Here is a 26,598-nt window from a genome sequence, read left to right on the forward strand (position 1 = left end):
ATGAGAGTATAGTTCCTAGTCATATTGACCTATAAAATAGTCACTTTTTCTTTTACTTTTCTTTGTAAACAATGTCATTTCATGAGTCAAGCTTTAAATAGAAAAAAGTTCTTTTAAAATCTTTTTGGATTTTATTGAGCATGATGCTAACGGTCTAATCTGAATCAATTATTTATGCTAAGCTAAGCTAACAGACCCAGAGATCGGTTGAATGGATTCAAAACTAATAAAAATGAGCCTGTTTCAACACAAAAAACTAATATGCTCCTTCAATCATCATGCAGATCTCCCTAGCAACAAGCTTGAGATAAGTCTGAATAACCTAGCAACCACACAAATGCTATTTAAATCACTTTTGCAGACTACTACCTGGCACAATTTCTTTTAAAAATGAAAAGATTGCATTTATTATTCATTTATTCATTCATTTTCCTTCAGCTTAGTTCCTTATTTATCAGAGGTCGCCACAGCGGAATGAACCGCCAACTATTCCAGCATATTTTTTACCCAGTGGATGCTCTTTTAGCCACAACCCAGTACTGGGAGACACCTATACGCTCTCACACACATTCTCATACACTAAGGCCAATTTAGTTTACCAAATTCACTTATAGCACATGTCTTTGAACTGTGGGGGAAACCGGAGCACCCGGAGGAAATCCATGTGAACACGGGGAGAACATGCAAATTCCACACAGAAATGCAAACTGGCCAAGCCAGCACTTGAACCAGTGATCTTCTTGCTGTGAGGTGACAGTGCTAACCACTTAGCCACCGTGCTCCCAAATTTGTACTTTTAAATCAGTGTTAATACTGTTGCACATGCAGAAGTGTGTAACATGCTTTTGATTGATATTCTCTGCATTATCTTCAACAGGGTGGCCTCATTAATTTTGAAAAGAGGAGACGGGTGAGTTCTCTCTGTATTTTACCTTCCTAACTGCATAAATGCTAATTAAATGTTAGTGTCTTTGTCAGCCTAGTCGCTGTAGATTTGGTGTGAGCCCATCCTCAATAGCCATGAAGTCCCCTTTAATGCTTTAGTTTGACACTGGCGCCGTAGAGAGAGAGACTTTTGTTTATAGAGCTCTCTCTTTTTCTGAAGGCAGACTGATATTAATCTCATGACTGATTATTTGTGAGGCTGTGTTGCGTAACAGTCTCTGGCTTTGTTTCTCTTTAATCTCTTGCTCTGTATGTTGATGCCCCTCTGTTTTTTTTTTCTTTGGAAACACTCTTGTGCTGCTGTTTTGCAGGAGTATGAGATCTTGAGGCAGATCCGTCAGTTGCAGGCCTCGTGTGTTCAGTATGTTTTACCTCATCATTCTTTAGTCGCTGCCTGGCTGCAGAGTCAGAAGCTGCTCTCAGATCAGGAGAGGTGAGACTCTAACAACTGGTGCATCAGTCTTGTGAAATTAGTCATAAATTATTTAGGAAATTGTTGGTATATATATATATATATATATATATATATATATATATATATATATATATATATATATATATATATATATATATATATATATATATATATACAGTTGAAGTCAGAATTATTAGCCCTCGTTTATTTTTTTCCCCAATTTCTGTTTAATGGAGAGCAGATTTTTTCCAGCACATTTCTAAACATAATAGTTCAATAACTCATTTCTAATAACTGATTTATTTTATCTTTGTCATGATGACAGTAAATAATATTTGACTAGATATTTTTCAAGACACTTCTATACAGCTTAAAGTGATATTTAAAGGCTTAACTAGGTTAATTAGGTTAACTAGGCAGGTTAGAGTAATTAGGCAAGTTATTGTATAACGATGGTTTGTTCTGTAGACTATTGAAAAAAATATATAGCTTAAAGGGGCTAAAACTTTTGACCTTAAAATAGCTGTTAAAAAAATTAAAAACTGCTTTCATTCTAGCCGAAATAAAACAAATACAACTTTCTCCAGAAGAGAAAATATTATCAGACATACTGTAAAAATTTCCTTGCTTGTTTAATAATTCTGACCTCAACTGTATGTGGCCAAAAACAAAAAGTATATCCAGGTTGTTTTCTTCAGATTGTAGAGGTAATATCAATTAATGTTGTTTGCTAAAAATAACAAATTGTAATTTAGAATTATACATTTTCATCTTCTAATATATATTTAATTAAAAATGAACAATAAGTAAAGGAAACTTTGTGTTATAAAATAACAGTGAAAATAAAATAACAATACAGTATGAAATACAAGTCTAAATGTATGATAAAATATAAATAAATCAAAAACAAGCATTTTACATTGACAAATTTGTCAAGTATTTAAATTGTTTGTTTGTGCATTAAATAGCATAGCATTTTATTTTATATATCTAAAACAATGTTAAGTGTTTAAAGTGACTAAGTGTTGTTCTTATATATAATTATATAATATCTTATATTAACATTTTATTTAATATACATAATTTTTTTATTGAAGGAAAATAAATTTTTCATACAATACAACAGTAAACATTACAGTTTTCTTCCTTCTGTCTTTTTTTTTAACCCAAGCTCGACCCCAAAGACCTGAACATAATAATTAGGGTCAAATATAATAATTTCTGGAGTCATGCATGTCGTAACATAACAGTGATGATGAAAATAAAATTTTAAAACTTACAAATAACAGGGAAGAAAAGATTTTGTAGGACAAACTACATTCAAGACAAAATTCAACGATACAAATAGATATACAGATTATTTAACAGCTGGGGAATTCTTTCAGATGATTAAAATATGATAAAATAGGTTCCCAGTACGTTTAACTGGGTGTTTTATAACCATTTGAAAACAAGCCTATAATGTTTAATTAAAAATAAAATTAGAATGAAAATATATTCCTAATCAAAATTAGGCTTAAAATGAAATTCAACAGGATTAAGTGCAATCTTAAATGAAAACAACAAAAGAGTTCATATTAATCTCAGTGTCATTTAAAGTGTATAGAATGTGTTTAAACAACAAATTGTAATTTGTAATTATAAATTATTATTATTAAGTTTAATATATTTAATTAAAAACGAGAATTAAGAAAATTAAACATGATTAAATGTAATAAATAAAATAATAATATAGTATGAAAAATATATATATTAAAATAAAAAACAACTGTTTTACATTTAAACAAAGCATTTTTACTCTAAAATTGATCTAAAACAAAATTAATGTTCAAAGTGATTTTGAATCATAGCCTAAAATGTTTCATAAAATGTAATTATGTTAAATAAATAAAAAATTAAACATTAATTAAAATTAAAATGTATTTTAAATCAAATAAAATGTATTCCTAACCAAAATCAGACTTAATAAGATTAAGTGTCGTCTTAAATGAAAATGAAAATAGTCTTAAATAGTACACCTAAAAATTTGAATAAAATAAAATATACCTTAATCTTCATCCTTAGGTTAATAAATAAGTCTAAAAAGGCTCAAATGATAATAAAATGAAATATTTTTAATAACAAAAATGAAAATAAAAATATAGCTTTAAAAGGAGCTACAGTATAAACAGGGTCAATTGAATTAAACTCAGCTAAAACTGGAACTTTCCAGCCTGATCTCACGAGAAAACGTAAGTATTTTACGTTTTGACAGTTTAGTGGCTAATTCGTACGAATTCGTACGAGTTCATTCGTACGAAATTGTAAGATTTTAAAAAGGAGGCGTGGCACCTAACCCCACCCCTAAACCCAACCGTCATTGGCGGATGAGCAAATCGTACTAAATTGTACGAATTAGATCGTATGAAATCATACGAATCAGCCACTAAATCAAAAAGTTACGAATTGCCGTGAGATTGTGTTGGAACTTTCTGTAACTTTAAAAGAGATTCACTAAATTAAGGAATGACATCATATCCTTTTCCTAATGTTTGTTTCTGTTGTGTGTCCTCAGCTATGAGCTTTCCAGACAGCTGGAGTCTCCCCAAGACACTTCGCCATCTAGCAGCGGCTGGAGCCACCGAATGCTCACCAAGAAACTCTCATCGTGAGTATATCAGTCACTAAATGAGCTCTCACATAGAATTTCTTGTCTTTTCTGCACTCGTCCTATCAACTTCAAGCTTTCATTAGCATAATAGATGCTACACCAGAATGAATGTGACGTAATATAAAACAATCTTTTATGTATATTGATTATTAAATTGTATATTATAATATACTATATAATTATTTATTACTTGCAGGCTTCTGTCCGGGAATGAGGGATCCAGAAAGAATGCAGATCAGATCAGCGTGTCCTCGTCAGGATCCAGCAGCTCTGAAACTGAGGACATGTCTTCTCAATCGTCAGCTTTTATATCAACGGTACTTGTGTTCACATACACTTTTACTTTCATTGTTTTATATGCCATTATTATTATTATTATTATTATTATTATTATTATTATTATTATTATTATTATTATTATTATTATTATTATTATTATTATTATTATTATTATTATTATTATTAAATGAATGAGTTAAAAAGTTGAGTTTTACCATTTTTTAATTCATTCAGCTTATTACTGAGTCCTGTAGGAGCTCTTTTAACTTAGCTTAGCATAGATCATTGAATCGGATTAGACCAATAGCATCTTGCTCAAAAATGACCAAAGAGTTTTGATAATTTTCCTATTTAGAAAACTTTTGCAGTTACATTGTGCACTAAGACAGAAGTAAAAATAAAAGTTGCTAATTTTTGATATGGCTATAGCAACTATTATCTCATTCTGGAATAATAATCAAGGAACTTGCACCGTGGCTGGAGCAGGCACAAATAGTCCTCAGCACTATTATTAGTCCCCAGCACCAAGCCCTACACTACCACTACCTAGACTCTGCATTATATCATTGCACCTGGAAAAGTACCAAAACTCTTTTTTAAATTTTTTGAGTGAGATGCTAATGGTCTAATCCGATTCAATGACTTATGCTAAGCTAAGCTAAAAGTGCTCCTGCCAGACCTGGAGATCAACCTAGTAAAATTCGACCATATTTATTGGAGTATTCCTTTAATACTGATCTAATTAAACAAAACTGGTAATTAAAACTATTTGTAAAGCATCCCTGAATTCTAGTTGATGTTCATTTCTTAGTGAATGTTTAATAACTCATCCTAATTCAAAGTTGTAATTGTTTTATTGTTTAGGGGAGCTAATAACTATTAAGTTCAGTGTTAAAGCTTCAGTAATCATCACAACAAGAAAAAGTTTTGTGTTTATGTTTCAGACATGAGTAAAGCGCAGTATGAGAGAAGTGCATTCTTTGTCAGGAGTCATGCTCTCTGAAACCGCAACGTACTCAGGGACACACAGACGTCAGCGCTCACATGCTTTAGATTCTTAGAAAATATTTGTGCTAATCTACTCTACATCATCATTTCAGTGAATCTTAAAAATACACACTTTGAAGGCTTTCTTTCCACAAGTTCGAAACAACACGCTACGAAAAAGCCAAATATCCCAAATTCCTCAAATACAGAGCCTGTTGTTTTGCATGTGATGTTTTGCCTTAAAGGGATAGTTCACCTAAAAAGTTTATGAATTTCCTCATCATTTACTTGCAGTCTTGTGGTTCTGAACTTTTAACAGTTTCTTTCTTTTATTAAACACAAAAGAAGATTTTTTGAGGAATGTTAGAAACCGGGTACCATTGACTTCTATAGTAGAAAACTATAGTAACAGTAGTGGTTACTGGTTACCCCATTGGCAGTTTATGGGGTAAGTAAGTTTTAAAGCGAAAACAAGATTATTTTGCTTGTTTTAAGGAAAGATTGACTTAATTTTGACTTATTTTTTCTGATAAAAATACTATATATTTTTATTAGTCTAGAAAATGCTTCTTGATTTAAGATTTTTTTGACATTTAGACTAGAAACAAGACACAAACTCTAAGTATGAAAACCATTTTTTTTGTAGGGAGGGGATTGGGATGACACGAGGGTGAGATAATTAATAACTGAATTCTCATTTATTTATTTATTTATTAAAATTAAATTAAATTAAATTGTATTTAATAATTAAAATTGTATTTTATTTATTTAAACTAAATTAAATTAAAATGTATTTATTTGTTTAAATTAAATTGTATTTATTTGTTTAAATTAAATTGTATTTATTTATTTGTTTAAATTAAATTAAATTAATTTAAATTTTACTTTAGTATTTATTTATTTAAATTAATTTATTTAAATGTAATTTTATTTATTTAAATTAAATTAATTAAATTAAATTGTATTTATTATTATTTTTTTTTTTATTTTAATATTCATTTGTTTAAATGAAATTTAATTTATTTATTTAATATGGGTTTTGTTTATTTTTTCATTCATTCATTCGTTTTCTTTTCGGCTCAGTCCCTTTGTTATTCTGGGGTCGCCACAGCGGAATGAACCGCCAACTTATCCAGCACATGTTTTAAGCAGCGGGTGCCCTTCCAGCTGCAACCCATCTCTGGGAAACATCCATACACACTCACTCACACTCATACACTACAGACAATTTACAAAATTCACCTAAACCACATGTCTTTGGACTGTGGGGGAAATCGGAGCACCCGGAGGAAACCTATGGGAACACGGGGAGAACATGCAAACTCCACACAGAAACGCCAACTGACCCAGCTGAGGCTCGAACCAGTGACCTTCTTGCTGTGAGGCAACAGCACTACCTACTGCGCCACTGTTTTGTTTATTTAAATGAAATGAAATGAAATTGTATTTATTTATTTAAATTAAATTTATTAAATTTATTTCATTTGTGTTTTATTTAAATTAAATTAAATTAGATTGTATTTATTTATTACAATTTTATTTTATTATTTATTTACTTAAATTAAATTAAATTAATTTTTATTTATTCATGTATGTATGTATGTATGTATGTATGTATGTATGTATGTATGTATGTATGTATGTATGTATGTATGTATGTATGCATGCATGTATGCATGTATGTATGTATTCATTCATTCATTCATTCATTCATTCAGGGGCAATGTTGACATGTTGTGCCAGAGTTGGGTATAAAGCTAATTCACATCTGTAGTCCCAGGATGTTGTAACAAAATTAACAATAAAGACCCTTTTCACATCATAGTTGGGAAAACTTAGAGTGCAGTGAATGGGAGAATACAACAAATTATTTTTTTACAATCTTACTTGCTCAAATAATAAAAGAGAAACTCCACGATGATGTTATAAAGACTTTCAGAAAAAGGAAAAAAACATTGTGTGAGACTGATGACAGCAGCCAGAGGAGAGAATAACGTCAAATTAAGCTGTCCTGTCCCATTTGAAACCCCTCACACAAGAGGTAATTCGTTTTTTGTCATTTGAAGCAAAGATGATATACTACATACATAAATACATATAAATGCTCATACATTTTTAAAAATAAAAATACTAAAAACTCTAAAGGATTTAAGATGCTGATTACTGTTAAACGCGTCATAACAGGCTTGTGAAAACGGTCTATTCAATTTAAAAAATAGTACAATACACACTTGCAGTACACACATACAATACATCATAGCCAAAACGACTAAATCAAATCAATGACTGCATATTGGATTTTCCTTGAGCCAAACGTTAAGCACAAATATTAAACATGGTACTCTCTAATATGCACTGAAAAAATGATCGTCCAAAAACAACTCTCTTTAGTTAAACTGAACTATTTTTATGTGAACTAACCCTTCAATGATATTTTATTTTGTGCATGCATGTACAGTTGAGGTCAGAATTATTAGCCCTCCTGAATTATTAGCCCTCTGTATATTTTTTCCACAATTTATGTTTAACAAGGAGATTTCATTTTAACACATTTCTAATCATAATAGTTTAATAACTCATTTCTAATAACTGATTTATTTTATCTTTGCCATGATGACAGTAAATAATATTTTACTTGATATTTTTCAAGACACTTCTATACAGCTTAAAGTGAAATTTAAAGGCTTAACTAGGTTAATTAGGTTAACTAGGCAGGTTAGAGTAATTATGGAAGTTATTGTATAATGATGTTTTGTTCTACAGACAATGTAAAAAATATAGCTTAAGGGGGCTAATATAATTGACCTTAAAATGGTGTTTAAAAAATTAAAAACTGCTTGTATTTTAGCCGAAATTAACAAATGAGACTTTCTCCAGAAGAAAAAATAATGTAGGAAATACTGTGAAAAATTCCTTACTCTGTTAAACATAATTTGGGAAATATTTAAAGAAAAAAAAAATAACAGGAGTGCTAATAATTATGATTTCAACTGTAACTGGTTGTTGATAAACGAAAATATGAGTGACGTTATACTACTAATGGTATCTTATGATGTCTGGCTCTAAATGCGCCTCTTTTTTACCTCTAGTCTCATTCTAGCTGCGGTCAGAGCTCGACTGAGGCTTTTCCATCATCTTACACTCCTGATTCCTCCATCATGTCCAGTTCGTCCTTCAGCTCTCAGCAGGACCTCAGCCTGAGCCCGTCCTCTTCATCATCTTCAGCTTCATCAGACCCTCAGCACGTCTCGTCTCATAAACGCTCGTTCTCCATGACCACCCTGCCTTTCTATAACCGACAGGTGGACGACTCCTGCATCATCAGGGTCAGCGTGGAGTTCTGCAACAATGGCAACATGTACAAGAGCATACTGGTAAGAACTTGAGTATCGCACACATTTAAATGGGTCATAAAAAACATAGCATCATAAAAAATGCTAGTTTCAGTTCGTTTTAAGGATATCTATAAGCTAGTGTGCTCAAAAACAGTGACAAAATTCACATTAGGAACTATATAAACTCATATAAACATCCAAAGCTTGCAGTTTGTCACTTCCACGTCATCTCATACTTCAGTTTCTCATCAAATCTTCTGACCAATCAAATGCTCTCGAGTATCTGACATGCCCTGCCCCTTCAGGACGCTTCACATTTGTTTTCATTTGATGAACTTGAGCTCAAACACTCTCACTGGCAGAGCTGAGATAAAACCAAACGCTATTGGCTGTTTTCAAAAAAGGGGAGGAGCTACTCTATGTCCTGCCCTCTCTTCATTTTTTAGTTGAGATTACGTCAAATCGATTAAAAATGCACATTTCAAAGCCCTTTGTGAGGATGGCTAAATCTCTCCAGAATATCAGACCCTGAGAACTGTTATATAATTTCATGAGATGCAATAAAACGATAAACTTTCTGATCTGAGAAGAAGATCAGGAAACCGGCTGTTCCACTGTTCTATTCAAATCACTGTTGACAATACAAGAATAGGCGATTTGGGAAATGGGTCTTTAATTATCTAATCGCTGAAATTAGCAAGTTGTACGAAAGTGGGTAAATCTACTACTTTTTAGGATGATTGAGTAGTTTGCAACCAGACAATTTAAGTATTAGCTAACCCTACATCCTCTGACTAACTTCAGTGTCGACATACTGTCCGTGAGAAGACACACAAACCCGGGGCGTGAAACTCTGAGCGGCGTTTGGTTCCTAATGAACGTATAACTGAAGAGTAAGGGAACAGATATAGATCAAAACTCTAAATTGAGTCATGAATGATGAATGTGATCCATTCATACAAACAGAAATACAGTCTTAATTTGACGATCACTTAAAATTGGAGTCAGATTAAATTCGGAGCTGAAAAACAAATGTAAATAAATTCTAATAAATAACACAATTCTTTTCAGAAGCACTAGAAAAGGCTTACATGCATTCAACCTTCGACCATGCTGTTAGTTTCATCATCGGGCTAATAGATGGACTTCAACTTCACAAGTAAAACATATCAATAAGATTTAAAAAAGTTAGGTAAGATTATTTTGCTTACCCCAATGGCTGATTATTTAGCTTGTTTTAAGGAAAAGCTCACTTAAATTCGACATATTTCTCAAAACAAGACTAGATTTTTTACTTGTCTGAAAATGCTTCTTGATTTAAGAAATTTTAGATATTTGGACTACGAGTCAAAAACTCTAATGAAAAAAAGCATTTTGTGCAATGTGGAAATGTTTTAATCTAGTGTTTTCAAGGCTTGAAAAGTGCTTAAAGTGTGAACAAAGGGATTAAATGTGCTTGAAATGGTAATCATGTTGCTTTTGTAGTAGTTGCTCTTTCTAAATAAGTAATAATTATTACCTGATTAAATAACAACTTTTCATAAATTGCACATTATGAAAATTCTAGAGCATGTGCCTGTAGCGTGATCTGCCTGCCATCAAAATTCTTACTAAATACTATACTATACTATACTATACTATACTATACTATACTATACTATACTATACTATACTATACTATACTATACGATACTATACTATACTATGCAACACTATGTAAGGACATCTCTATAATCCCACCCATTTCGAAGCGATATTAAACTGCAGAGGAAAAGCAAAATGGTGCAAAGTAAAGCATGCCAAGCCAAGCTGTTTTTTTCATGCAGTGGAAAAGGGGGCTTTGTATTGCAGTACATGCAAAACAGCATAATACAGTGTGACACCTTTAATTGTACAAATATTTTTGTGAAACCTTTAATGCACTGGACTGTCATTAAAAAGTTTTTGTGTAATTTAATTTATTTAAAACTTTCATTCAGAGCCTATAAAGAATGATTTTGTTGCTTATGAAGTCATAATTATTAAAATGATGATCTAGGAGACACTTCTGCTGAAATCCACACACAGACACACCACTCAAAACCTGTTCTCTATATAAACATTCAGAACCTCTTCCACAGAATATCCGCTAAAGATCATTGCAGGAAAACTGCAGTTGTTTTATTTGGAATGCATTCTGTTTTACTTTCATTCTTATTCTTATTCTATTCTTATTATCTTACTCTAATTCTTTTTATTTAATTTTTAAAATAATTTTTCTATGACATCTTGTGCAGTTGACCAGTCAGGATAAGACGGCACAGGTGATCCAGAGAGCGCTGCAAAAACACAACCTGGAGGATGTCAGTGAGCAGGAATTCACCCTCATACAAGTTCTGGCCCAAGGCAGAGGTACTGAATACTGATTCAAAGCAGTACAGTTTATCATTACCAACTCGCCTATTAAAACCAACTGTATTTATATATATATATATATATATATATATATATGAAAGCTGGGAATTAAAAGTGAGGGTTTTCAGTTTATGTGACTCATTCTAAAGTTGCGGGTACATTTCAGGCTGTTTTCCTTTCATTTTCTTAGAACTGGAATGACATACAACTGTATGCTGTTTATACAGTATATTTACAGTACACTGAATCTATTAATAATGTAAATTGTTGCAAACGCATAAATAGGGAACATTTGATTACTAATTGTAATTTAACTTATTGTTAAACTTTTTAAACACTAACAGAGTTGACATTTTCCACCATGTTGTGCTTTAGCTCAAAGCAAATAAAACATGGCATTCCTAAAACAGAATTTTATGGATTTTCATATTGTATTATATTCATTTATTCATTTTCCTTTGGCTTAGTTCCTTATTTATCAAGGGTCGCCACAACAGAATGAACCGCTAACTATTCCAGCATATGTTTTACGCTGCGGATGCTCTTCCAGCCGCAACCCAGCATTGGGAAACACCCACTCTTACATTCACACACACACTCATACACTACGGCCAATTTAGTTCACCCAGTTCACCTACAGAGCATGTCTATGGACTGTGGTAGCACCTGGAGGAAACCCACGCCAACATGGGGAGAACATATAAACTGCACACAGAATTGGCAATAATTTTCTATTGAGCTTTGTTAATATTTTCAAGACACAACGTTCCTAAATACACATACAAACATCGTTTTTTTAGAGATAACTTTTAATAATTATTTGTGTTATTATTTAAAACTGTTTCTGTAATGACCAAAATTAATAACACTAATTATTGGTATAACCAATAATGTCACTTGAGGTGTAATTGGGTGTTTCTGACACGGTAAGTCCAAATAATTAAGATTATCCTCCAAAATATTTATTTTCTGTGTTTATTTATCATACAGTGGGTACAGTTGCATTTTCTACCCACAGTTCATACATTTTATCATGCAGTCATGAACCACAGTTTTCCATGCTGCTTTACCACCGTCATGGTCAAAAAATGGTTGTGTGAATGCCTTCCCTTCACATTTGCCTATATATATATATATATATATAAGTGTATATATATATATATATATATATATATATATATATATATATATATATATATATATATATATATATATATATATATATATATATATATATATATATATATAAGTGTATATATATATATATATATATATATATATATATATATATATATATGTTTATATATATATATGTTTATATATATATATGTTTATATATATGTGTATATATATATATATATATATATATATATATATATATATATATATATATATATATATGTGTGTATATATATATATATATGTGATTCCGCATTCTAGTGGTCAAACACAGATTTACAATACAAAAAATGTCTCTTACAGTTTCATTAAAAATATAATTTAAGGTTAATCTTGGAGAAGCCTGCAGTTCCAAAATACACGCTGTACAATTCTAACTCATATTTTTGTTGTTGTTGTTGTAGAGTTGCATATCCCCGAAAAGGCCAACGTCTTTTACGCCATGTCTACATCAGCCAACTATGACTTTGTTCTACGCAGATGCCCAAAAGATCAACGCAAACAACTCATACGCTCCATTTCACTCTCATCAGGACGAGCAACAAAATAACAGCTTCGATTTCTGGAGAATTTACTTCATTCGGACGCTAATGGAGATTTTTTCTCTCGTGAAATTGCATCCACAAGCTTTTTTAAAGGGGACCTATTATGCAAAAATCACTTTTTTAAGGGTTTAAACACAGTTGTGTGCCAACAGTCTGTAAATATAACCAGACTCCAATGGTAAAAATGTATTAATTTTATTTTTTATAATCACACTTGATAAAAACAGTCTGCAGAAACACTTTGATTGACATTCGAACTTTGTGCGTGTCATCAGAGAGGGAAAGCCCCCCCTATTTTTGAATAGATTTGAATTTAAAGCGACAGTCACCAAAATGGCACAATTAGGATCAAAGTGTAAACGGGGCAGCTTAAAAAACATTGTTTGTGGTTTATTTTAAGCTGAAACTTCACATACACACTCTTGGGACATCAGAGACTTATTTTGCATCTTGTAAAAAGGAGGCATGATAGGTTCCCTTTAAATGTCCATAATGACTTTCATTTCAATGCATCAGGAAACCCAAGATGAGATTTCTCTTTTTTTTAATGCATGCATGTTCTTAGTAGAAAACGTGAGGACATTTTAAAAACTTGAACTTGATTGTGGGTCTGCAGTGGAAAGGCAAATATCACGGGTTCAGTTTCATGAACTCGTAACCCTGTCCCAGCTGCTTTGAATTGTTTTAAGTGACAAGAACACGATAACAAACGCTGTACCTTCTTGAATTCCTCACATTCAGTGCAGTGATAAAGGGATGAAGCAATGTTTTCGGTGACCTTCAGCTCTCATTCTCTGCCTGTCATAAAGAGATGTTCAAACCAGATACACTACTATAATGCGGCAAACCTTGAATAGAAACACAATCAGACACCCATAGGCCTGGGATGAGACTTTTATAAAGGTCAGTGTGGTTATGATCAGTTTATTGTGATTATACCATACGACGATGGCTTGTTTGTGAAAACAAGCTTTCATATTTCTGTCCGCTTTCATGTGGGGTTTTCATTCGAAGGTCATTTCATGAATTTGTTGTTAAATATCACTATATGAGGTAGTTTTGCAGCATTACTGAACATTCATTGGATGTTTTTAATGTCAGCTAACAGAAAACATTCATCTAATGTTATGGCAATGTTCTTTCAATGTTATGAACAAACTTTTTCATTTTTATTTGCAGATTTTAGCAGGGTTAAGACAAATCAGAAACATCTATACACATTGTGTCATCTACACTGTAAAAAATGCTGCCCAGCAGGCACACAACGTCATGAGATTTTAATATTAGATTAGATTTAGGTCGTGACAACAGGTGATCCAAATTCATTGTCTAGCCAGCATCTAAGGACAACGCTATTTTGACGTCCAATAATGATGTTGATATTTAGTTGATTTTAGGTTGTGACCAAAAGTCCAACATCTTAAACCAGCGTCATATTGACATAAAATACTGACATTTATTCGTCAGGTATGGCAACCAAAATCCACATCTTATATACATCGTAGTGGTAACGTCCAAACAACGTCATGCTGTAACATCATTAGACGTTGATATTTGGTTGATTGTAGGTTGTTAGAAAGTGACCAAAATCCAACGTCGAGCTAACATCTTAAACCAATGTCATATTGACATCAAATACTGATGTTTATTCATCACGTATAGCAACGAAAATCCAACGTCTGATAGACGTCATAGTAGTAACGTCTACACAACTTCAAGCTGTAGAATCATTAGACGTACCAAAATCCAATGTCGAGCAAACATCTTAAACCAACGTCATATTGACATAAAATACTGACACTTATTCTTCAGATATGGCAACCAAAATCCAACATCTGATAGACGTCATAGTGGTAACGTCCACATACAGTAATGTCAAGCTGTAATATCATTAGACGTTGATTTTGATTGATTTTAAGGTTGCGTTCTAATGTGACCAAAATTCAACGTCGAGACAACATCTTAAACCAACATCATATTGACATCAAATACAGATATTTATTCATCAGGTATGGCAACCAAAGTCCAATGTCTTAAAGACATCATAGTGGTAACATCCACACAACGTCAAGCTATAATATCATTAGATGTTGATATTTGGTTGATTTTAGGTTGTGTTGGAAAGTGACCAAAAATCCAACGTCGAGCCAACATCTTAAACCAATGTAATATTAACAGCAAATACTGACATTTATTTAACCAAAATCCAATGTCTGATAGACATCATAGTGGTAACGTCTACACAACGTCAAGCTTTAATATCATTAGACGTTGAAATTTGGTCAATTTTAGGTTGGACGTTGGACATTGACGTTGGCCTGATGTTGAGTTCTGACATTAGCCTGATTTTTATTTCCAAACAAAATGGAACGTTCCCACAACGTTGAGGTACAATGTCAACCTGACGCCATGTTGACGTCCTGTACCTGCTGGTTGAGTTGCACAGAATTCCTTTGTGTTGTCACAACACAACATAAGTCAATTTTTGTTTTGTTTGGACTCATTTTAAATAAGTAGTTTGAACAAGCAGCAGGAAATATATGTTTTAAGTGTATCGACTCCGCAAACAAACAGAAAATGAAAAAAAAAAAATCACTATAATATTATTAAACAAACAAATAAAAAACTCAAGGGATATGAAAAGGGGTGGCATTGTGGCTAAGTGGTTAGCAATGTCACCTCACAGCAAGAAGGTCGAACAGAACAGAACGTTCATGTTATGTGGTGTTTAAAATTCCTTTCAACGACATATTTTCTGTACATTGTACATGTTTTTTTTACGTCACTGTTTTTTCAATTAACATTCAAAGCAATGTTGCCATAATGTTTGCGAAATGATAAAATGGAATGTTCCCTAAACATTTGAATAACCAAAACAAACCCAAAAGGTGCAAAGAACTTTTGGAAATGACGTTTGCATAACTTATTAGGAACGTTATCAAAACATATTTTTGTTTGCTGGGTTATATCTGATCAGAATGGAGGTAACCTGACTCTCCACAATCAGTCTGTGTGTTTTTACGCACTTATACAAGCTCTTGCAGAGTAAAATGAATGAGATAAATTATATTATCACTGTAAGGTAGATATTTTAGCGCTAAAATATTTATTTTTACCAGTTTATTATGTTGTAAATGATGTAATGCAGTGTAAGCAATTTGAAAGTACTTCTTTTACTAATTGACACCATTTCATATTTTATTGTAATGTATTTTGACCCCTAAAACATTTCACGGATGGACACTTGAAGCATTTGTGTGTGAAATACACTGCTTTGACCTCTGCTTCTGTCTCTGTTGAACGTCTGTTATCCCTCAGTGTACATTAAACAGTCTCCAACAAGAACAGTGCTTATCAGAACCGGTTATACCCATATTTTGTGGTGTAGATTTGTTGTTATGTAAAAGATGTGAACTGAAAATGACATAGCAAAAAAGCTTACAATCACTGAATATACTTAGCAGCCTATAGCATTAGCATGAAACACCTTATGGTATTTATACAAAGCTCTTCTTGTGTATTTATATAAAGTTTAACTTCATATTTTTAGTCTGTTTGACTGATGTAAGTTCAGATGACTAGAACTTTATTTGATTCAACTAAAACATAAATGGCAACAAGATTTTTGTTTACAGTGTAGGCTAGAGTCAATATATAGAAGGTAAACTTGTGTAGCCCAGTTAAGCCCTGCTCATAGATATATACACTAGATATCACATACGGACGCCGAGCATGCGTCAATAGCGTCGCCACATTTGTACAGTGCTTCTAGGACAAGTGTCATTCAACCGCACTAGTCAAGACAGTGTTACAACGTGAAGATGCTGGACTTTAGCGCTGTGTACGGCTGTAGGAATGAGCAAACAAAGAAAACAAAGCCTCTCTATGTCTTTAGCATCCTTGATAGAGCAACTGACTACCATGCGGAAGGTCACCGGTTCGATACCAGCTCGGAGCGGGTTGGGTGGCGTAGGACCGGCGGGGTAACACATGTAGTGTTTCCAGATGTAGCTGACTGATTCCAGCCCCAAAACTGTCCGAAATGCAAAAAGACCTACCCAGTCATCTGGAAATCACGCTAAGTGGCGAGGGTGGGTTTGGTGACGGTTACGGAAATCATGCCAAGTTTGGGGGGGGGGGGGGTGTGACAGTCGCGTGAAGTCACGCTAAGTGGGGGAAGGGGGGCGTTGCGTTACAAAACCGCCAAGTTTTTGTATACCAGCCTATGTAATTTTTCTCCTGCACAATCGTGTTCGAAACCGCCCAATTGGGCGGGAAACCCTGGTAACACTGTTTGCGTCTTCTGTCCGCCTGCGAGCGAGTTGAAGCCAAATAGTCAATGTTGCCATATTGGGAGGTTTTGTATGTATTTTTGCGGGTAAAAAGGACATAGGCAGCTAGTGAAAATTTGGGCCCTCCCCACTTAGCGTGATTTTGGCGACCGTCACCCCACCAACCCACACTACACCCCACCACCCCCCCCCTGCCCGACCTTGATTGTGGCGACAGTCACAACCCCCCCCCTGACTTAGCATGATTTCTAGAGGACTGGGCGGGTCTTTTTGCATTACGGCGGGTTTTGGAATGGAATCAGCCAGCTACATCTGGCAACACTGCAAATAGTGAGAACAGCGCCTTCTACGAAATATCACAGAATTTGATCTAACACCGGCTCAGTGAACGAGTCAATCATTACGAAGATTCATTCACAATGAGGGGTGGGGGTTTGACGGTAGCCAGAATCACGCTAAGTGGGGGGGAGGGGCCCTATGTTCCATGGGGCGGGCGTTGCGTTGCAAAACCGCCCAAATTTTCACTACCCGCCTATGTTCTTTATTACCCACAAAAAAAAAAAAAATTGTAAACCGTTCAATTGGGTGGGAAACCGCCCAACATGGCAACACTGATCGCTCCCTCTGTCAGAATGAGAAGTGAAAGCAGCAGAGGGGGTGTGTTTCAGGACACGAATTAGATCAAATTAAACAAAGAAAGCGGATAGTACATTTCCATGCACACAAGCACACGTTCTTTGTCAGGAATACCTGTGCGATCCCTTATCCATCAATATATAAATGTCATGGAAAAGGATAATTTTCATAATTAAAAAAAAATATTTGCATATTAACCACCGGGAAAACTCCCGATCATAGATATATGCATATTTGTGTATTCAGTCCTCCACTGCACCTTGGTCATGCATTCATTTCAATGGAGCGCTACACTGTATGAAAATGGCGGCTCTATCTATACATTCCTTCTAATAGACAACAACAGGGTAGGCGACATCTAATGTAAATATCTATGATCCCTGCTAAACAGTGCTGACTATATACATTTCATTTTATTTAGCATTTATAGCATTAGTATATAATAATTAACCGCCAAAAATAAACGGCGCAACTGGGTTGTAACGTATTGCCAGATTGAGGTACTGCTTCGAGATTTGAATGTTTCATCAATTAGTGAGGGAGTGAGCTTCATACAAGATCTGGCAACTTGACAAACATAGACAAAAATTGATTTGTTTTTGTAACTAGATTGAATTTCCGGGAAAAATAAAAAACGTAAGACATACATGAATTAAGACAGACTCTCGGGGAAAACGTGTTGGCAGGCATGGTTTAGATAGCACTTAAAGCAATTGTTACTTGAGTTAATGCAGCATATGTGTTCCACTAGGGGGCGGAAGTAGGCTACTGAAGCCCATGTCACCCCATTTAAGGCTTTGGAAAGTTTATTAACGAAAAAGAAACGGGTCAAAAGTAAAACTTACACTATAAAATAATAAGGTTTGAATTTACATTATGGCATAGGTCTGCAAAGATATATTTTTAGATTGAAATAACTAGCATGAAAAATATTTTTATTGTCATAATTATGACTAGCATTTGATTGTACACTTTTTGTATATTTTTAATTTTTTTATTGAAGATGCTGTAACTTTTAAACGTTTTAAACAAAATACAATGCATTGTGTAAGTAATTTAATTAAATTTAATTGTTTTATCAAAACTTTTTCATAATAACATCTCATTATTTTAACTGCTGTTTCAGTTATTTTGGTTTCCAAGTAATTGCAAATACCAAAAGATTGAATATGCAAAACGTAATATATATATATATATATATATATATATATATATATATATATATATATATATATATATATATATATATAATTTCTTTTCATTATTATTATTATTTTTAAACTAATGCATTTTTGCCGTTTACAACAATGCTATCATTTTCAAAACTTGCATTTAACACTTGTTTTCAAAAGATTGTATTTTCAGCATTCTCAAATGATGTTATCATGCTGTCGACTAAAATGCATATAAAGCTATCTTTCTTTTAGTTGAAAATGCCATTATAGAATTAATACAAACAATAAAATTGAGCGAATTCATCCGAAAAATAAAAATACACTTACTAGCCTATTTATTTTTCCTCAAGTTGTTTAAAACCTTCATGGGTTTCCTCCCACTGTTGAACAAAAATAAGATATTTTGAAGAAAGCTGAAAATTGAAAACCACTGACATCTATAAAACAAACAAAGCCATGAACCAATACCGGTTTCATGCTTTCATCTTCTTTTTTTGCTCATCAGAAGAAAGAAAGTCCTTTTTTTTGGAGATTTTTTATTTTTTATTTTAAACAATTTTTAGTTTCTTTAACACAAATAAAGAGTGACACAAATAAAATCTTATGGCGTCATAATTGCTTACCACGTGATTTCCAGTGATTGACAGGGGCCTGATTGACAGATTGATTTAAAAGCCCTAGTGACGCGCGCAGATCCGTTTGAAAGTTCGCGAAAGATATATATTTTTTTCATTTTCGCAGCCTTACAGGAGTAATTTATTGGTCGTTTATAGAATGCTCCTCAAGGACACCACCAACATATTACTATTACAACACATACAACATGCTACTGGTTTTAATAATATATATGAGCGAGATTGTTTGAATGATGAGCACATGGCGGACGTTAGGCCTTTGTTTAAAGTGCCAAAAGTTCACGTGAGTAGGGAAATTGTTTACAAATTTGGCTAGTCTTTAAGTGATAGTCAGATGATAGTCTATTGACATATTTGCCATATCTATCAGGTCAAACAAACGCCTTGAAGGAGGAGGGAAACTAGGAATCACTTCAAATGGAGGTGAGTGAGTCGGACGCTAATGTTTTTTTCTCCATATGTGTTTTTTATTCAGCCTGGTCGGTATGTTTTAGTAGAATACATCTTTAGTAGATTTTTTTTTTTACCTATCTCTATTTTTTTTTATAAACGTGACTGCCTTGTGGGTCTGTTTACACGGTTAGCATCCAACAGTGCTATTAGCCGATCGTTACCTAACATACGCTACAGTTCTGTGGCAAATTAGAGATGCAACAAAGCCAGAATAAAAACACAACCCAGAAAAAAAAACTATTAATAGTAATTAATTATTGGTGTCACGTAAAAGAATAACACATTAGTGTTTTTGTTTATTTTGCACACCCCGTCCAGAACACAACAATCCACCAATGGCGTATTTTTAAAATAAAATAATAATAGTGAAAAAAAGCTTTTTTATATATTATCAAAAATAAAACAATATAATTAGCTGCACGATACACAATTACAGCAACTCTGGGAATTTCATAAGTGCAAATTAAGTCATGGAGAAAATAAAATCTCAAAATAATCAGTTTTTTTGTTGTGGTCAGAAATGATTATTATTCATTCATTAATTTTCTTTTCTACTTAGTCCCTTTATTAATCTGAGGTCACCACAGCGAAATGAACCGCCAACTTATCCAGCATATGTTTTACGCTGAGGATACCCTTCCAGCTGCAACCCATCACTGAAACATCCATACACACTCATTCACACACTCCTTGTACACTACGGACAATTCAGCTTACCCCATTGACCTATACCACATGTTTTTGTCTTTGTGGGGGAAACCGGGAGGAAACCAACACGAACGCGGGGAGAACATGCAAACTCCACACAGAAATGCCAACTGACCCAGCTGAATGAGCGACCTTGTAATGAGGCGATTGTGCTACCCACTGCGCCACCGTGCTGCCTATTATTATTATTATTATTATTATTATTTATGCTTTAAACAACAAATACATGACATCAGAACAAACAACATAATGCCAGGGTGATAGAAGATAAATAATAATAACAGCACAAAAAGAAAAAGAAATAAAACAAACACCAAAAACATGAAGATAAATTAAATAAAATTCTTACAGTTACAAACAAGCAAGACCTTTACATTCATCAATAATTTTGAAAATAAAGCAGAAATGGACAGCTTTAATTATTTTTCTGTTAGCACCATGTTGAATAATACAAAAGGAATTTGATCATTTTCTTATAAAATGTTTTTTTTTGTTGGAAAATTTACACTTATGAATATGAAACTTAATCAACAAAAATAATAGATTAATAACAAAAACTTCATTATTCAGATTATCATAAATAAAATAACCAAAAATTACGTTTTCAAAATGCTAATTAAAATGTAAGATTTATTTATTTTTTAAAGACAAAAGCATCATACCAAAGCTTTTTAACTTAACTTTAGTGCCAAAAGATGTGGGCTACAGTTTCCAAATGCAAAGGGCAATTTAAAGCAATATCTAAGCTAAGATGGAGGCTTTTTAAAATTACTCAGAAAATGTTTAACCTTGTTTTAAATGTTTTAACTTTCTCATTTAGGAATCGTTTCACAATTTCCCTATAGGTCAGGGGTGGGCAAACTCGGTCCTGGAGGGCCGGTGTCCTGCACAGTTTAGCTCCAACATTAATCAAACACACCTGAACATGCTAATCAGTGTCTTCAAGATCACTAGAAATCTATAAGCAGGTGTGTTTGATTAGAGTTGAAGTTAAACTGTGCAGGACACCGGCCCTCCAGGACCGAGTTTGCCCACCCCTGCTATAGGTAATAGAGCTAGGCTTGGAAACAACTTTTGTTTTTGGTCAGAAATGTCGTTATGCTTATTAACAGTGACTCTCTCTGTAGTAACATTATTACACCAGTAGGAGGCGGCATGTGACTGTCTTTTATGAATGAGGTAATGTACAGAGTTTGTCAATGTTAACATGAAAAAGCTAAATAAATGGGAACTGACAGTCATTTCTGTTTATTTAGTTGTATTTAGTTATTTGTTTCCTGTTTTAGAGTCATAAGCATTTATTTAATAATTGTTCAGGCTAGTATATATTCATCTCTCTAGCAAAACCTTGATATTTTATGTATTATTGTGGTCCAAATGGTTTTATTATACACTGATATAACAAACATCTGTTGCACAAACAGAACAGAAACCGGCAGAAAGTTGAAAATAGGCAGGTTGTGAGTGAAAAGTACACATAATATCATAATGTGTCCACTAGATGGCGGAAGAAAAAGCTTTATGGAAAGAAAACAAGATGACGATGTACACTAAAGCGTTTTTGCTTGTTCCTTTAATTTTTGTTTTAGTAATCTAAAGTTAATTTACTGTGTATTCAATTACCTTGTCCTTTTTTGATACATTATTATCATAAGTATATTATTATTAAATGTTGTTGTTATCACTTCAAGTAAATCTTTTTGCAGTTGCAGATAAGGTGATATTGTCATTCATAATCTACAGTAGGTTACAGTGGATATTTGCTGCTATACTGAAGTAATGTTGACCTTTTCAAGGTGAAGTGAATGAATTTAGAGTGAATGTGAAATAGTGTACGATAGAGCTCTGCATTCCAGCATGTTCAGTGTGTCTGGGTGGAAAAGCGTGACTCAGTCTCTCTGGCAGGTCAGAGGGGTTTTCAGGCCAGGCTCTGAGCCAGATGAGAGCAAGGTCTGGAGTCAGTGAGTGTCCTGAGCGGATGGGGATACTGGGCACTCCTGTCTTAATCAGAACCAGAAGCCTGCCAGATTATATCTATCTATCTATCTATCTATCTATCTATCTATCTATCTATCTATCTATCTATCTATCTATCTATCTATCTATCTATCTATCTATCTATCTATCTATCTATCTATCTATCTATCTATCTATCTATCTATCTATCTATCTATCTATCTATCTATCTATCTATCTATCTATCTATCTATCTATCTATCTATCTATCTATCTATCTATCTATCTATCTATCTATCTATCTATCTATCTATCTATCTATCTATCTATCTATCTATCTATCTATCTATCTATCTATCTATCTATCTATCTATCTATCTATCTATCTATCTATCTATCTATCTATCTATCTATCTATCTATCTATCTATCTATCTATCTATCTATCTATCTATCTACCTACCTATCTATCTATCTACCTACCTATCTATCCATCTATCCATCCATCCATCCATCCATCCATCCATCCGTCTGTCCATCTATTATATATATATATATATGCATATCTATCTATCGATCTATCTATCTATCTATCTATCTATCTATCTATCTATCTATCTATCTATCTATCTATCTATCTATCTATCTATCACATATGCATCTATCCATCAGTCATATATATGCATGCATCCATCCATCCATCCATCCATCATATATTTGCATCCATCCATCCATCCATCCATCCATCCATCCATCCATCCATCCAATATATGCATTCATCCACCCATCTATTTATCCATCTATCTACCCACCCATCTATCATCCATCCATCTCTCTCTCTCTCTCTTTCTCTCTCTCTCTCTCTCATCATATATATGCGTCATCCATCCATCATATCCATCCATCCATCCAACATATGCATCCATTCATCTATCTATCCTATATATGCATCCAACTACCCATCTATCCATCCAATATATTCATCCATCCATCCATCCTATCCATCCATCTATCTATCCTATATATCCATCCATCCATCTACCCATCTATCTATTTACCCATCTATCCATCCATCCATCTGTCATATATGCATCTATCCATCAATCATATATATGCATGTATGCATGCATCCATCCATCAATCATATCCATCCATCTATCCATCCATCCAACATGTGCATCTTTCCTATATATGCATTCATCCATCGACCCATCTATCTGTCTGTCTGTCTGTCTATCTAGCTATCCATCTATCTACCCATCCATCCATCCATCCATCCATCATATCATCTATCTACCCATCCATCCATCCATCATATCCATCTATCTATCCATCCATCCATCCATCCATCTATCATATATGTCCATCCATCCATCCATTTATCCATTCATCCATCATTTACAGTATATGCATCCATCCATTCATCATTTATATGTGCATCCATCCATCCATCATATACAGTACATGCATCCATCCATTCATCATATATATATATGCATGCATCCATCCATCCATCCATCCATCCATCATATATATATGCGTCCTTCCATCCACACTGTAAAAAAAAGCTGGCTTCCACACAATCAATTCGTATTGGGACAATGTGAAGGAATTAAGTTTACCTGTTAAATAGTTTGTCTGTCTGTCTGTCTAAGATGCATATAAAGTTTTCTTTTTATAGCAGAAAAAGCAATCTTATAATCAGACAGAACTGAACATTACCTGTGGGTGGCTCAGTGGTTGGCAAGAAGGTCACTGGTTTGAGTCTTGGCTGGGCCAGCTATAGCTGTATGTAAGTGAATGGGTGTGTATGGGTGTTTCCCAGTACTGGGTTGTGGCTGGAATGGCATACGCTTTGTAAAACATGCTGGATAAAATGGTGATTCATTCCGCTGTGGCGACCCCTGATGACTAAAGGCATTAAGCAGAAGAACAATGAATGAATGAATGAATGAATGTACATTAGCTGTATCTGCACTGAGAGTAGCCAGCCAGTTTAGCGGCTAACTTGTAGGAATGCATACAAGTTCAGGCTTTCAAAAATGTACAATGGAGGTGTGGCACTAAACCCCACTACTAACTGAACCGTCATTGGGGGATGAGCAAGCCATATTAAATTGTATGACTGATATCGAATTCATACGAATTAGGCATTAGATGGAAAAAGTAACAATTCTGTGACATAGCATTGGAGTAGTAATGCACAATACATTATTTTAGCGTCGATATCACAATGTGTGAATCCACTAGTCCCATCATAGGATCTGCAATGTCGAGTTAATATTATAGTTGATCGACATTACAGCTCAGAACAAAGTCACTCATCAAAGTCATCAAGTTTTAACATTGGACTGAAAGTTTATTATTAGCATGTGATTGTAAGCATTTCAAGCAAAACAGAGAATAATGGTGCATTAAAAAAATAATTTAATTGATTCAGAATTAATTTCTAGATCTTTTTTTTTTTTTTGCAGCAGCTCTTGTTCTTAGAACTATTGCCTGGATGTATTTCTTTATTTATTTAAGATTCAAACAACAACAAAAGAGTAGTCTTTTATCACTTCCATACCATCATAATAAATTCAACTATTTAAAGCACCAAACATTGCACACACTGAAAAGTGTTGCATGCAAAACTGTTGCAAACAATTCATTTGTGTTGAATTTAAACAAATTAAATTTTATAATGTTCAACTTAATTTGTTTGTTTAAATTCAGCCCAAATAAATTGTTTACAACCACTTAACGTAAAAAATTGAGTAAATCCAAGGAATCATCTTTAAATATTTTTTTTCAGTGCAGTAAATGCCTTTTATCAGGTTGATTAAGTTTTATATTTATATTAAATATTTTATATTATGTTTTACTGACCTACAGCTTTCAGATGTAGGAAGTCAGTTAATTACTCTTTCAGCATATCACGTGGCTGTTCCTGTAATCTGTTTTGTTGTTCTTACCTGACACACACGTTCTATTTTAAGAGGGCGATGGGCTTTTTTCTCATTATTATTATTATTATTATTATAAGGAAGCATGCACAAACACAAGCACGTGCCACATAAATGTTTATAAAGGAAGTGTACGTGCAATATTAAGCACACATATTTACTCCTGCTGTTATGTATGAACACACCCACACTGATCATTACATGCTTTTGTTCTGCATCATTTAACATGGGCTCACACACAAACACAGAGCAGAATGAGCTGAATCACAGGGTGAGTCCCTTCAAACAAGAACACAAAATCATACCGCACGTGTGCTTGCCTCCGATGCATCACTGGTCACAGTCAGAAGGCTTAAAAAGAAAATCTTATTGTTTTAAAATGCAGGCATAATTCATACATCCTTAATTATGTAGTAATTGCAATGCAGTGAAATATTTGACCTGTATTAAATCAGTGCATACGCAGTATTGTTTCATGTAGAATTTAAGCAGTTAAATCAGTATAATTAGGAAATATAAATTACCCACATATACTAGAGAGAGAGAGAGAGAGAGAGTGTGTATGTATGTGCATTCAAATATCAACACCCAACTATTCATAACTTTTGCATTTAATAAATTCTGAAAAATAGCAATATTGTAGACTATTTATTAGAATTTAAATCTTTAAAAGATGAAATTTAAAAGTAATTTATTAATTTTAAATTTAATTAATATTTTAATGTGCTACTTAGTTATATTACATCTATTTTTATTATGTATATCTATTTTTATCTTTTTTTAACGGTTTGATTTGACTTTTTTCACATTTTTTTTGTCATGTTTAATTTTTATACATATGTTTAATCATTTTAGTGATTTAAAAGAATTTAATTACATAAAGTGAATAAACCCATTGCTACTTGTAACTGTTAAACTGTCTTATCTGTTTATATTTTTGTAATCTTTATAAATAATACATAGTTAATGAATACATAAATACATAGTTCATTTACTGTTTTACTCACTTTCTTACTTTAAAGTGAACTAATAGTCACTTTTTTTTACAGTGTGTACACTACCTGACA

At 33.3% G+C, this 26,598-nt stretch overlaps 1 protein-coding gene across 1 annotated transcript in view; it reads left to right on the plus strand.

The window, feature by feature from the left end:
• The window catches only part of LOC130220898 (ral guanine nucleotide dissociation stimulator-like 1), a 41,519-nt gene extending 25,430 nt beyond the window's left edge, over positions 1-16,089 (plus strand). Inside the window, exons 11-17 of the mRNA XM_056453161.1 lie at positions 878-910; positions 1,257-1,378; positions 3,915-4,007; positions 4,207-4,327; positions 8,366-8,650; positions 10,888-11,002; positions 12,589-16,089. Coding sequence (XP_056309136.1) covers positions 878-910; positions 1,257-1,378; positions 3,915-4,007; positions 4,207-4,327; positions 8,366-8,650; positions 10,888-11,002; positions 12,589-12,734 — 915 coding nt within the window. The 3' untranslated portion in view covers positions 12,735-16,089. The remainder of the gene's footprint in view (positions 1-877; positions 911-1,256; positions 1,379-3,914; positions 4,008-4,206; positions 4,328-8,365; positions 8,651-10,887; positions 11,003-12,588) is intronic.
• The last annotated feature ends 10,509 nt before the right edge of the window (positions 16,090-26,598 follow it).

Source organism: Danio aesculapii, chromosome 3, assembly GCF_903798145.1.
Source record: "Danio aesculapii chromosome 3, fDanAes4.1, whole genome shotgun sequence".
Classification (NCBI taxonomy): Eukaryota; Metazoa; Chordata; class Actinopteri; order Cypriniformes; family Danionidae; genus Danio; species Danio aesculapii.